The 13,460-nt window shown below is 40.3% G+C and overlaps 1 protein-coding gene across 1 annotated transcript in view; it reads left to right on the top strand.

Annotated features, from left to right (window-relative positions):
* Nucleotides 1-13,460, top strand: part of PLEKHG7 (pleckstrin homology and RhoGEF domain containing G7) — a 69,336-nt gene that overhangs the window by 36,886 nt on the left and 18,990 nt on the right. The window contains exons 8-10 of the mRNA XM_024257215.3: nt 927-1,022; nt 1,566-1,667; nt 5,094-5,207. Of these exons, the coding sequence (XP_024112983.2) occupies nt 927-1,022; nt 1,566-1,667; nt 5,094-5,207 (312 nt within the window). The remainder of the gene's footprint in view (nt 1-926; nt 1,023-1,565; nt 1,668-5,093; nt 5,208-13,460) is intronic.

Raw genomic sequence — 13,460 nt, forward strand, 5'->3', positions numbered from 1 at the left:
CCAGCAGCATCAGAATCCCTTGGGGACTTGTTGGAAATGCACGTTCTCAGACCCCGTCACAGTTAAGGTTGGGCCCAGCAAGCTCTGGTGTAACAAAGTTGCCAGGTGATTCTGATGCAAGTTCAAGAACCACTCATTACACTAATGAAATAATACAGGAATGGGAATTGGAGAAGGTTATCTATCTAAAGCCCAGTCTTTTAACCCCTAAATTTCTTGAAATAATTTGTCCTTTTGTCCCTTTGAATGCCTCCCGTCTTATGTATACAAAGTATTTATTTTTCAATAAATTGATCCCTCTTCAGTTTATAGAATGAAGGGCAGGCTATCTGTAAGTGAGGATTGTACTTTTTTTTGACTTGCTGTATAGTTCTCCAATTTGTGAAATCATCAAATTATGTAAAAATAACATAAAAACTCCCTTAATGTTTTCATCCATGTTTAATGCCTCTAAATAAACTGAAACATTTTACCAGTTATCAGAGATTAACTCATTAAATCTCTACTTTTAATTCCCTGAAAGTAAACTATATTTGGGTCTTTTGCAGAAGAAAGAGCATATGAGAATACACCATGAATATTGTTTTGCTTTCAAGTTAGTAGTGTTGGCAAGAAGAGAATCTTTGGGATTTCTTTGGCACTAGAAGTAGAGGAAGCCCATTTGGACAGATTATATTCAATAGGAAAGTTGTTAGAATTCACATAAGCAACCACAACTTTCATACTGAAAAGCTCATTTCCAATATGTTCTTTGAAGCTTAAATGTGACCATTTGTCTTGAGTTTAACATTTAAACCTTGAGAGTGCCGATTTCTCCATTGTTTTGCAAAGTTACACCCAGGAGGTTTATGTTTAATGTTCTTGCAAAAGGCACGTTGCAAAATTAAAAAACAGAAATTAATGTGCATATATTTTTTATTTCAAAGATCTTTATGAATACACTAAAATATCTGCAAACTCATGAATATCTCCTAGATGTGGATTTATGGAGACTTTTTGCAAACCTGGAGGAGTTAACTCAGGTGAGCCAAGTAGGAAGATTTATGTTTTAACATTCACAAGAGGACCATGAAAATTCATGCTTGGTCTGTTCTTATGGCTTGTATGCCATAATACATCTCCATATTCCATTCCCAGTCAGGACTTCAGGTTAATAAGAAAGAAGCTGAAATATCCACTGATGCCTTTCCCATAAATTGTAGATATTAGTTACCCTTTACTTGTCATTTTTCCATGGCTATTTTGAAAAGTAAACACATTCCTAAGATCTCCATCATCTTCATAAATGTTTATTTTCAAATGAATATCCTCTTCTCGCATACATTATAAATAAATAATATTTTTCCTCTTAAAAGGACAGGAAGAGAGATAACAAGAATTTATTTATAAGAAATACTTATAAGAAAATATATATTGGAGAGTGGAGGAAATAAATCTTTGAATTTTGCTAGGAGATACATTTGAAATGGGAAACATCTGTAAGAATGATACTTGAAGTTCAACAAATGTTTATTCCTTAACCCTGGGTGTGTGCCTACTTTTGTTTTCTTCCTCTCTATCCCTAGACAAGCCTTGGTTTTGTGAACAGTCTCTTTGGCATCATCAAGGACTATGTAGACGCTTCCGAGATTTCTTCATCACTGGATTTTATTTCCGTGCTCACAAAGGTAAACTCCTTCCAGGAGACCTCAGCTTCATGTAGTAAAATCACCCACCTCCCAGGACAGTTGTTTATACCCTACTTGATTTTTCTTCTCCCTGGGAAAGTTCTACCTCCACTCTCCTACAAAGGAACTGTCCCTTTCTCTGCCAATCAACATTTTCAAAAATAACTTGCAGATTCTGTTTTCCCATTGCCACATCTCCTGTGTGGGTTTTATTAATACAAAAATCTGCGTGCATAGAAAAGTCATTTCCAAGTCTGTTTTTTAAGTGACTTCAATTTAAAGCAATATTCATGGCAATAGTTTAGTGTCTGCTAATTACGTAATTTAGTTGTTTTAACGAAAGTACCAATTTCTCAGAAAGAAACAGAATAAACCTTCAAATCCATCAACACCCTTGATCATATTTCTGTGGGTGAAATGAGAAAAGAGGAAAACCTGTACCCTGGGTTTGATAAATGTTATTTATTTCTTGAGTAGACATTTGGACATCCTCCCCTACTTTTCTTACTTTGAGGTTTTTAATCTAATTTTAATCTAATTTCATTTAGAAAGATTTGAATTTTTATACTCCACTTTTTAAGAAAAAAAGATAGATTCAGATTTATTGAGAACTTCCTAAGTGCTATGTATGGAGCCAATACCCTGTACAGAATAATATGAAAAATTAAACAAGCACCTTGCTTTTAAAAAATTTTAAGTCTTGTGGGGGAGAAATTAATCCAATAATGACACTAATGATTATATAATCAAAGTAAGATAAATGCTGGGGAAAAGGAGGAACATAAATATAATGAGTGTCCAACAAAGGAAACCTTGTAAGTTGGGATGCATAGTAGGGCAGTCACAGGTAGGAAATGCTTCCTGGGGATATGATGCTTGAAAAGATACGTGAAGAAGGAAGAGTTTTAACAAGGCAAAAATAAGCTGGAAGATCCTTTAGTGAACATTGAAAATGGGCTTAAATAAGAAAATCTTTGGATATTTTTGTTTGTTTGTTGTTTAGTTTTTCTTTTTTTTTTAGACAGTCTCACTCTGTTGCCCAGGTTGGAGTGCAGTAGTGCGACTTCAGCTCACTGCAACCTCCACCTCCCAGGTTCAAGCGATTCTCATGCCTCAGCCTCCCAAGTAGCTGGGATTAAAAGCATGCACTACCATGCTGAGTTAATTTTTGTATTTTTAGTAGAGATGGTGTTTCACCGTGTTGGTCAGGCTGGTCTCGAATTCCCTCCCAAAGGGCTGGGATTAGAGGAGTGAGCCACCATACCTGGCCCAAATTTAGTTTTTAGTAAATATTCTGGAGAAATGTCAGCTTCTCATCAAAACATGTAAGTATACATAGAGGCCACTAAAGAATGGGACATTATTAGGCTCTTTACTAAGGGTCTATAATAAACCCACATATGAATGCCCCACGCTATGTTACAGATGTGCAATGATGGGTTATAAAAACTTTTCCTAAATGTAAAATGTTCTAATCAGCCAGGTGAGAGTCAGTTGTGCCACGGTAGCAAATGACCTCCAAATCTCAGTGGCTTGGTTCATGTCTCACTATGCTCTGCTTCCAAGTTGTCTTGACCCTGGGACCTCTGCTGATGAAATGGCCACTACCTGGAACATTACCATTTGGAGACCATGGCAAAGCACTCACTGGCTCTTTGAGTTTCTGCCTGAAACAACACATGGCATGTCTGCTCACATTTCATCAGTACATAGCCAAGCTTACCTTCAGTGGAGCAGCTACATATCATCCTCCCCAAGAAGAGCAAAGAGATAAACAGGAAACAGTCTACCTGTGCCTCACAAGAAGCTCACCAGCTGGAAGATAGGAACATCTTGTTATTCACATGTGAGCCATCCAACATTTCTCAAGCATCTCAGTGCCTAATGAGAAGACCCTCCCTTTACCTCCAAGTCCTTTTCAAGGCCCAGCTATCAACATTCCCCTCCAAAATAAACTCACATCATCTTTAAATTACTTCTTGCTGAAGCCAAAACTTGACATTGCTCCCTACAGTGTTTTGTCTTCTAAGGTCCTATAACAAAATATTTTTCTAGGTTTCACCATCTCTGGCTTTGTTACTGTCACTTCCATTAGTGGTTTTTCAGGCTGGGTCTGCTTTCTCTACTCACCAGCAAGGGTGTTTTCCTTCTCCAATTTCACCACATTGGGATACTATTGGAAATTCCTTAATGCACCCCATGAGTCATTACATTAATCAATAAACCTATCAATGGGCACATAAGCTTAGCAACATGGTAGACACTATGGAATCCTGAAGAGAGTCCCTGCCAGTAACGAGCCAGAAGGATTGCTGAAGAGAAAAAGAATAACCGTCATTCCCAGGAAAGACATTTAACTGAGACGGTGGCATGTAGTTCAGTGTGCTCAGTTTACCCATTGTATGTATGAATATATGTATATATAAATTAACAATTTGCCTTATTCTAAAAACAATTTTAGGTGGCTTACAAATGTGTAGTCATTATAGCAAGTTTAAGACATTAAATAAAAATAATGAAGAAAAGGGAAGACAAGCATTAGATTGAGTAAGATAAAGTACATGCTACTAGATACAGTACGCTGAGTAGAGATGTCCCAAATTTCTTTTTTTTTTTTTTTTTTTTGGAGCTGGAGATGGAGTCTCCCTCTGTCATTCAGGCTGGAATGCAATGGCGTGATCTCAGCTCACTGCAACTTCCACCTCCCGGGTTCAAGCAATTCTCCTGCCTCAGCCTCCCAGATAGCTAGGACTACAGACACACGCTGCCGTGCCCAGCTAATTTTTTGTATTTTTTATTAGAGATGGGGTTTCAATGTGTTGCGCAGGCTAGTCTCGAACTCCTGAGCTCAGGCAATCCACCTGCCTCGCCTCTCAAAGTGCTGGGATTACAGGTGTGAGCCACTGCGCCCAGCCGAGATGTCCAACATTTCTACATGTTTGGAAACCAGCAAAATTAAATGCATGGAAATTTTTGAGACGTATCAGATGAAAAGTTAAGTGTCCTTACTTTATTCACTTACTATCAACACAAGCTTAACATCAATCAACAGGGTCACTCAAATCAAAGGCAGTATTTGTTACTGGGTGTCCTGGAGTGTGTGGCACCTGAAGAAAGCTTAAACAGAAGTAAAAGGGTGAATTAAATCAAGAGAGCCTAAATAGAATTTTCTCTAAGTATAGGGAGAAAAAGACTATTTATTGAGATGTCAGCTGTTTATTATGAGAGTACTATATTCTGTTAAAAGAATGTTTATGTGGAGATTACCTGTGTATTTCCACGCAGTTGTAGCGCCTGCTTGATCATGGCGCCTCCTCCACTTTTCCCTGTTCTAGTTAATGATAAAAGTGAGGAGAAATAGTCTGTCAGGGCTCAATGCTCTCCTTAACTTGTGTTCATCCTCCTTCTGCTCTTCCTTTCTTGCAGTATTTCCGAGGAAGTCTCTGTCAGAGCCACCAGACCTACTGCCTGAACTATTCAGCTGCTATCTTTTATCTTGAGAGCCTGAGGCAGAGAGATGACTTTGGAATTTATTTAAAAGTAAAGTATCATTTTCTTTTCTTTCATATTTTTCCTGATGCTTTTTGGGTGTCACATGTACTGGGAATGATTATATCTAAATTAAATGGGAAAGAAGAAAACAAAATGATCAATAATATGTTTTAACTACAAATCTGCTTTCCTCATAAATACATTGTCCACTGCACACTTAGGAATATTAAATGGTGCACATTTGGAAAGATTATATTATCTAATATCCCTCCTGAAATTTTGGCTGGGGCTTAAAAATATTTTCTTTGTTCATTATTTTATTTGCGGTAGAAATTGGTACATTGTAAGGAGAAAATTATAGTAAGAACCTGAGCTTTGTGACTCAGAAGTTTGGCTCTTGCAGGAGTTAGTTCCAGCATAGAAACTTGGGACCTCATTTACACTGTATTCTACATGAATGCTGCCCCCTTGATTAGAGAATAAAGCACAATGTCAATGTTGCCTCTGGAGTTGTGCCAATATGGCAGCTCTGAGTCCCACAGCATTAAAAGAAGAAATTTCTGCCAGGGTCCTTCAGCATTTTCTAGTAGCCAGGCCTAAAACCAATCTCCCCTGACTTCTCTAATTCTGTTGGTCCCTGCTTTGATATTTCTTTAGTCTGAACTGAACCTTTTCAGTCCTGTACCAGAGCCCTTTTGGATCATCCAGAGAAAATGGTCCAAGCCTTTCCAGAAAACCAGCTCTTCCCTGCAGCTGCGAGAAGCCCCTGCCAGAGCATGACCTCAGAGGCTTGGGAGGAAAGGCTCCCATGGTTCCCAGTGACTCAGCTGTGAATCAGTGGGCTTCCGCCACAACCTTGATGTGCCAGGAAGCCTGGGTGTGCCAAGGATGAGAAAAGGGGAATAATCTTAGAGAAGAGACTTGGCCATATTTTTGTAGCTTCAGCCCTTTAATGTTTTTTTTTTTTTTTTTTTTTTGCTACTCAAACTGAAAAGTGATAGATCATTAGATTTCCAAATGCATGAATAATCATATTGCAAATGTTTCCCCTAGAAGCTGATGGATTTCACTCTTAGCTAGGCCCCCAAACTGGGAAAATCCAGGTTCCTTTCTCTCCCTTCCAAGCTGGGAAAGAGATTAATTTAACAAGGTCCAATTATTGTTTTCAAATAACTTTGGAAAATCCTATATACATGTATTCAAAGCCAAATGATTTTTGACAAAGGCACCAAAAACATCCATTGAAGAAACACTCTCTTGAGTAAATAGTGTTAGGAAAACTGAATATCTCGATGCAGAAGAATGAAAGTAGACCCCTATCTCTCACCATATGTAAAAATCAAATAAAAATGAATTAAAGATTTAAGTGTAAGGCCTAAAACTATAAAAGTAGTGGAAGAAAACATAAAAGAAGCACTTGAGGACATTGGTCTACACAAATGTTTTAGAGCTAAGACTTCAAAAGCATAGGCAACGCAAACAAAAATAGACAAATGGGACCGTATTAAACTAAGCGGCTCCTGCACAGCAGAGGAAACAACAGAGTAAAGAGGCAATCTGCAGAATGGGGGAAAATATTTGCAAACTATTCATTTGACAGGGGACTAATACCTAGAATATACAAGGAACTCGAAAATCAAAAAAATAAATCCCATTACAAAGTGAGAAAAGAATCTGAATTGACATTTCCCAAAATGAAACATACAAATGGCCAACAGGTATATGAAAAAAAATCTCAACATCACTAATCATCAAGGAAATGCAAATCAAAACCACAATGAGATATCATCTTACCCCAGTTAAAATGACTACTAAGATATCATCTTATCCCAGTTAAAATGGCTACTATTTAAAAAGATAAAATAAAATAACAGATGCTGGCAAGGATATAGAGAAAGGGGAACTTTTGTACACTGTTGGCGGGTATGTAAATTAGTGCAGTTGTTATAGTAAACAAAATGGAGGTTTCTCAGAAAACTAAAAATAAAACTATCATTGATCCAGCAATCCCACCACTAGGTGTTTCGTCAAAAGAAAGAAATCAGTGTATCAAAGGGATACCTGCTCCCCCATGCTTATTGCAGCACCATTCACAATAGCCAAGATATAGAATCAATCTAGTGTTCATCAACAGATGATTAGGTAAAGAAAATGTAATATATATGTGCAATTGAATATTATTCAGCCAGAAAAAAGAATGAAATCTTGTCATTTACAGATAAAACTGGAGGTCATTAAGTGAAATAAGCCAAGCACAGAAAGACAGATATTGCATGTTCTCACTCGTATGTGGGAGCTAAAAAAGTTAGTCTCATGGAGATAGAGAGTAGGATGATGGTTACCAGAGGCTGCGAAGACGGGAGAAGGGGATGAAGACAGGTCGGTTAATGGGTGCAAACATACAGTTATAGAAGGAATAAGTTCTAGTGCATGATAACCCACTAGGGTGACTATAGTTAACAATAATTTATTGTGTGTTTCAAAATAACTAGAAGATTTGAAATGTTCTCAGCATAAAGAAATCAGGTTAATAATTATGGTTATGGCTATCCTAAATACCCTGATTTGATCATTACACATTGTACACGTGTATCAAAATATCATGTGTGCCTCATAAATATGTACAATTGTATATGAATAAAAATGTGTATGGCATCGAGGGATATTTTGGGAAAGGTAGTAGAGGATACAGTGCTGTTATAACACATGATGGTTTTTTTTTTTTTTTTTTTTGAGACAGAGTTTTGCTTTGTCACCCAGGCTGGAGTGCAATGGCACAATCTCAGCTCGCTGCAACCTCCGTCTCCCAGGTTCAAGCGATTCTCCTGCCTCAGCCTCCAGAGTAGCTGGAACTACAGTTGCCTGCCACCGTGCCTGGCAAATTTTTTATATTTTCGGTAGAGACGGGGTTTCACTATGTTGGCCAGGCTGGTCTTGAACTCCTAACCTCAAGTGATCCACCTGCCTCGGCCTCTCACAGCGCTGGGATTACAGACGTGAGCCACCGCACCCAGCCCACATGATGCTTTTATAATGCATAATACTTTACCAGACACTTTCTCAAACATCTCTTAATTCTGAACACAAACCTGTAAAGTTGATTACATAGTTCCTTTGTGTCCCTGAGGCTCAGAGAGGTTAGATGACATTTGCAAGGCCACATAGCCAATAGGTGGCAAAGAAAGAACCATAGAAAGATTTTCAGGCAAAAAAATCCAGTGCTCTTCATATCAGAACTATTTCCAATTCCTTGGGGCTATGTTCCATCACCATGGAACTATTAGCCTCATGAAACAAAGGTGAGAGGTGAGGGAGAGACTCGCAGATACTCAAGGTGACTACTGTTTGAGCCCTTGCTATAGCCTAGACACTGTGCTACGTGCTGGTCATCCGTCATCTTCTTGTCTACGCACTAACTCTGCAGAATTTGATATTGTTCCCATTTTTCAGGAGTTTAGACAAATTAGACAACATGCTGAAAGATATGGTTGTTCCAGGGCAGAGGTAGGATTGAATTCAGACCTGTCTGAACCCAGTGTTGAATCTCCTACAATGTTCTGTTGTAAACAACGTACTTGGAGAACATAAACCTGTGCTATGTTATGGGCTGCCTGAAATTGACCTATAAATGCAGTGGGATAAATTTACCCTCTACACCACATAAGGCTAAGTTTTATGAATGTATGTACTTTATCCTGGTGCACATTAATGGGATTAGCATTCTTCCTACTGTTTGTTTTTTAATTAATTTATTTATTTATGTATTTATTGAGACAGGGTCTGACTCTGTCACTCAGGCTAAGTGCAGTGGTACAATCATAGCTCACTGTAACCTCAGACTCCTGGGCTCAGATGACCCTCACACCTCAGCCTCCCACATAGCTGCGACTACAAACATGTGCCACCACGCCTGACTAATTTTCTAATTTTTTATAGAGATGGGGTCTCGCTAAGTTGCCCAGTTTGTCTCAAACTCCTAAGCTCAAGCGATCCTCCTGCTTACTATTTTAGAAACAAAACCATGCAGAGGAAGAAACTGGGAACTTCGTACCAAGTCTCTTTGTGTGGCACAACTAACAATGGCTAAGAACTCTAGCTGCCATGGACTGAGTGTTTGAGATGTGCCAGGCTCTGTTCTAAGCACTTTGTGAGAATTATCTCATTAAAATCTCTCACCAACCTAATGAGGTAGTTACTTTTGTTATCTACATTTTACTGATAATTTTTAGAAAGGGTAAGTAAATTTCCTGAGGTTCCGAGAATTCTAGCTGTCCCATCCTAATGCTGCATCCCACTAAGACAGATTTATTAGGACATTTTATTTTATTTTATTTTATTTTATTTTATTTTACTTTATTTTATTTTGGAACAGGGTCTCACTCTGTCACCCAGGCTGGAATGCAGTGGCACCATCATGGCTCACTGCAGCCTCAACCTCCCACGCTCAAGCAACAGGACATATTTTCATCTGGGGCCCTTGAATCCTTTCACATTTCCCTTAAGCACTTTGGATATTTATTATAAAGCAAAAGTAGCCTCCATTGATCTAGACTCATCAATAAAAAGGCCTTTTATGTCCAATCTTTCTCAATGGAAGTATTATTTGCCTTCCCTAACGGACCTGAAAAATGAAGTCAATAGAGAGATGAAAGGAAAACTTACGGCTTTACTTTTATAATGTCAAGCCATTCTTTTTCTCTCTTCTGAAGTTTTCTGAAACACAAATGTTGCCAACATCCCTGCCTGGATCCTTCTCTAAATTATTTACCACAGAGGCTTCTTGCCAATTTTTACCTGGAGTAGTTTGGTGTTTTCACTTTGACCCTGAATACCAGTGCACACTGGCAGCCACAGCTGTTCCCCACAGCAGGATAATTTGGGGCAGTGGCCTGGGGCAGTGAGTTTTTTTGGGAGGGCAGGGGCCTAACTGCTGCTGAGAAATCAGTTACAAGAACTCCCAGCCACCCAAGAGGTCCAGGACCCAAAGGTAGCATTGGAACGCTGCTGCCCATGAGTCAACATGGAAATCAGCCACTAAAGCACAGCCCTGCTCCCTTCCACTCCCAGCCTTATCTTCATCTGTCATGCTTGCTTCTGTCTCCATCCCTGCCAACCTCAATGAGAACCACAGTCATTTGGAGGAGAACTTGGAGATCATCTAGCCAAGAGCCATCTAGCCAGACTGGAGTCTGAGGTTGTAGTCAGCCATGATTGCACCACTGCACTTAGCCTGGGTGACAGAGTCAGACCCACCCTGTCTCAATAAATAAATAAATAAATAAAAATAAAACAGTTGGAAAAATTCTAATCCCATTAATGTACATCAAGATAAAGTACATACATTCATAAAGCTTAGCCTCATGTGGTATGAAGGGTAAATTTATCCCACTGCATTTATAGGTCAATTTCAGGCGGCCCATAACACAACACAGGCTTAAGTTCTACAGGAATGTTGTTTACAACAGAGCATTGTAGGAGATTGAACATCGGGTTCAGACAAGTCTGAATTCAAATCCTACCTCTGCCCTAGAACAACCATATCTTTCAGCACGTTGCCTAATTTGTCTAAGAAGAGAAATCAGAGGTCCAGAGAGAGAAGGTGGTCCTCGGAACCCGGCTCCTGGAGCTCCATTCACCATGCACTGTGAGCTCACTCTCATGGCCAGCCATCTGTACCTAGGGGAGAGGAGAAGATTGAATTAGAGACAGAATCTTGCTCTGTTGCCCAGCCTGGAGTGAAGTGGTGATATCTTGGCTCACTGCAACCTCTGCCTACTGGGTTCAGGCGATTCTCCCACCTCAGCCTCCTGCGTAGCTGGAATTACAGGCATGCACCACCATGCCTGGCTAATTTTTTTTTTTTTTTTTTTTTTTTGTATTTTTGGTAGAAACGGAGTTTCACCATGTTGGCCAGGCTGGTCTCGAACTCCTGACCTCAAGTGATCCTCCCACCTCGGCCTCCCAAAGTGCTGGGATTACAGGCATGAGCCACTACGCCTGCCCAAGAAGACTGAATTTGGCAGAATCCCCATGATGAAGAGCCCAGGATGTTTTCCAAAACATCCAGCTGAGCCAGGTACTATGGCTAACACCTGTAATCTCAGCACTTTGGGAGGTGCACAGATTGCTGGAACCCAGGTGTTTGAGACTAGCCTGGGCAACATAGTGATATCCAGTCTCTACAAAAAATTTAAAAATTAGCCAGGTGTGGTGGCCTGCACCTGTGGTGTGACAGAGCTATGTGAGAGGCTGAGGTGGGAGGACTGCTTGAGCCCAGGAAGTCAAGGCTGCAGTGAGCCATGATCATACCACTGCACTTCAGCCTGGGTGACAGGGCAAGACCCTGTTCCCCATCCCCCTTAAAAAAAAAAAAAAAAACAGCTGATAGTGTGAGAGGAGAGTGAGACCCCACCTCACCCCGCCAAGAACATGGTCAAGCTATGAAGACAAATGCAAATTGCTAGGCAACAGGCTAGGAGATAAAAGGGGAGGGTTTGTTTAAGGGGGAACAGAGAAAGAACTCTCTCTTTCCAAAGAAGAGAATGGAGCCAGCAAAATAGTAGGGGCTCGTGGGCTGTGTATTTGACCCCTCTTCACAACCCAAAATCTTCAGTAAAATAAATATGCATACTCACAAAACATGTCATGAGGGGGTTTACAGCAGAAACTAACATAGGAAACCAAGAGGATATGTTTGTTCCATGTTGTTCAGGGAAGAAACAGTGTACATGAAAACAAGAGCCAGAGACCAGTGGAAGCCGTTAGAATCTCAGTCCCATGAGTTGGTAAATATCTAGGGGAGGAGTTTAGACCTCCACAGGCTATTGGATTGGTGGGAGGTTGAGCGAATTGTACCTAGATCTTCAAAATGGAAGGACTGACGTGTGGGCTTGAAGACATCTCTGGGGATGCAGCAGGAGTCTCCTGCAGTGTGCCTGGCCCACCTGAGGATGGCCCTAAAGAGTCTGGGTCACAAGGCAAAGGATTTAACCTGGAGAATGAAAGGAGAATGGAAGGTGAAAATGAGGCAACAGCCTGCAGCAGGAGAAATATTTAGTGTAAGGGCAGGATCCCTGTTGTAGTCAATTCAGGCTGCTAGAATAATACACCATAGATGGGTGGCTTATAATCAACAGGAGTTTGTTGCTTACAGTTCCGGAGGCTGAAAGTCTCCCAGTGCCAGCATGGTTAGGGGCTGGTGATGGCCCTTTTCTGGGTTGCAGACAGCTGTCTTCTCGTTGTAGCCTCACATGGTGAAAAGAGAGCTAGAGAGCTCTCCGGGACCCCTTTTACAGGGACACTAATCCCATTCATGAGGGCTTCATGCTCTCATGAATCACCTAATCACCTCCCAACAGCTCCACTTCCTAATACCGCTCCATTGAAGGTTAGAATTTTATTAGGTTGGTGCAAAAGTAATTGCAGTTTTTGGCATTAAAAGTAATATTACGTGGATTTGAAGGAAAGCAAACATTCAGTTGATATTAATCCCCTTATCGCTGAACTCAGGGTCAATTTGGTGTGAGTGGGAAGGGTAAGAGAAGAGGAAGAGAACACACACACCACACCCCTATACTCCTTCCTGATGTACCCATCTGCATGCTGGCCAGCGACCACGTCCATGCCTCATTTGCCACCTTCATTAAAGCCAGAGCCCCTTACGTTCAAGGAAGCTCACATTCAAAGAAACAGTACAGCAGATAAAACAAATGTAAAAGTTATTCTCATGTTTACTCAGGTTTCTCAAACATCATTTATGGAACCCCAATGGATAACCCATGGCAATACTTACTACAATTACTGAATTACTAAAATTTCTTGTCTTCCCCAGTGCTGGCATACCCTAGAACTGCCTCTTCTTCCAAACCCCAACTCCAAACTCTCCCTGTTGAAAATTGTCTGCGTCTCTACCTCTCTCCTCTCCTCTCTTTGTTCTAGATCAACTGAGCCTCTTCAACTTCTATTTTCATTTCTCTTCATTTTTGATCATTACCCTGATCCTCCCCAACTAAGGGGAGTCAAGGAACTGACCCAACAAGCAAGAATCCTTCCTTTTCCTTCTGCCTCTCCAATCTCAATTCTCAATTGTCCTAACTGCATCACAACAAGGATGGGAACAAAGCTGGTGAAACCAGAACTCTCCCCCAACGGCCGGGGAGGAAAAGCCAATGGGCAAAACTAAATTCACTCTCCAATGAGAAGAGTAAACAAGGCTGGAACGCATCTATTATTACATCTTATCACTACTGCTAATGGAACATGCACTTTTCAGGGGATTTAATTTGTGGCTTATAAATTGTC

This window comes from Pongo abelii, chromosome 10, assembly GCF_028885655.2.
Source record: "Pongo abelii isolate AG06213 chromosome 10, NHGRI_mPonAbe1-v2.0_pri, whole genome shotgun sequence".
Lineage (NCBI taxonomy): Eukaryota > Metazoa > Chordata > Mammalia > Primates > Hominidae > Pongo > Pongo abelii.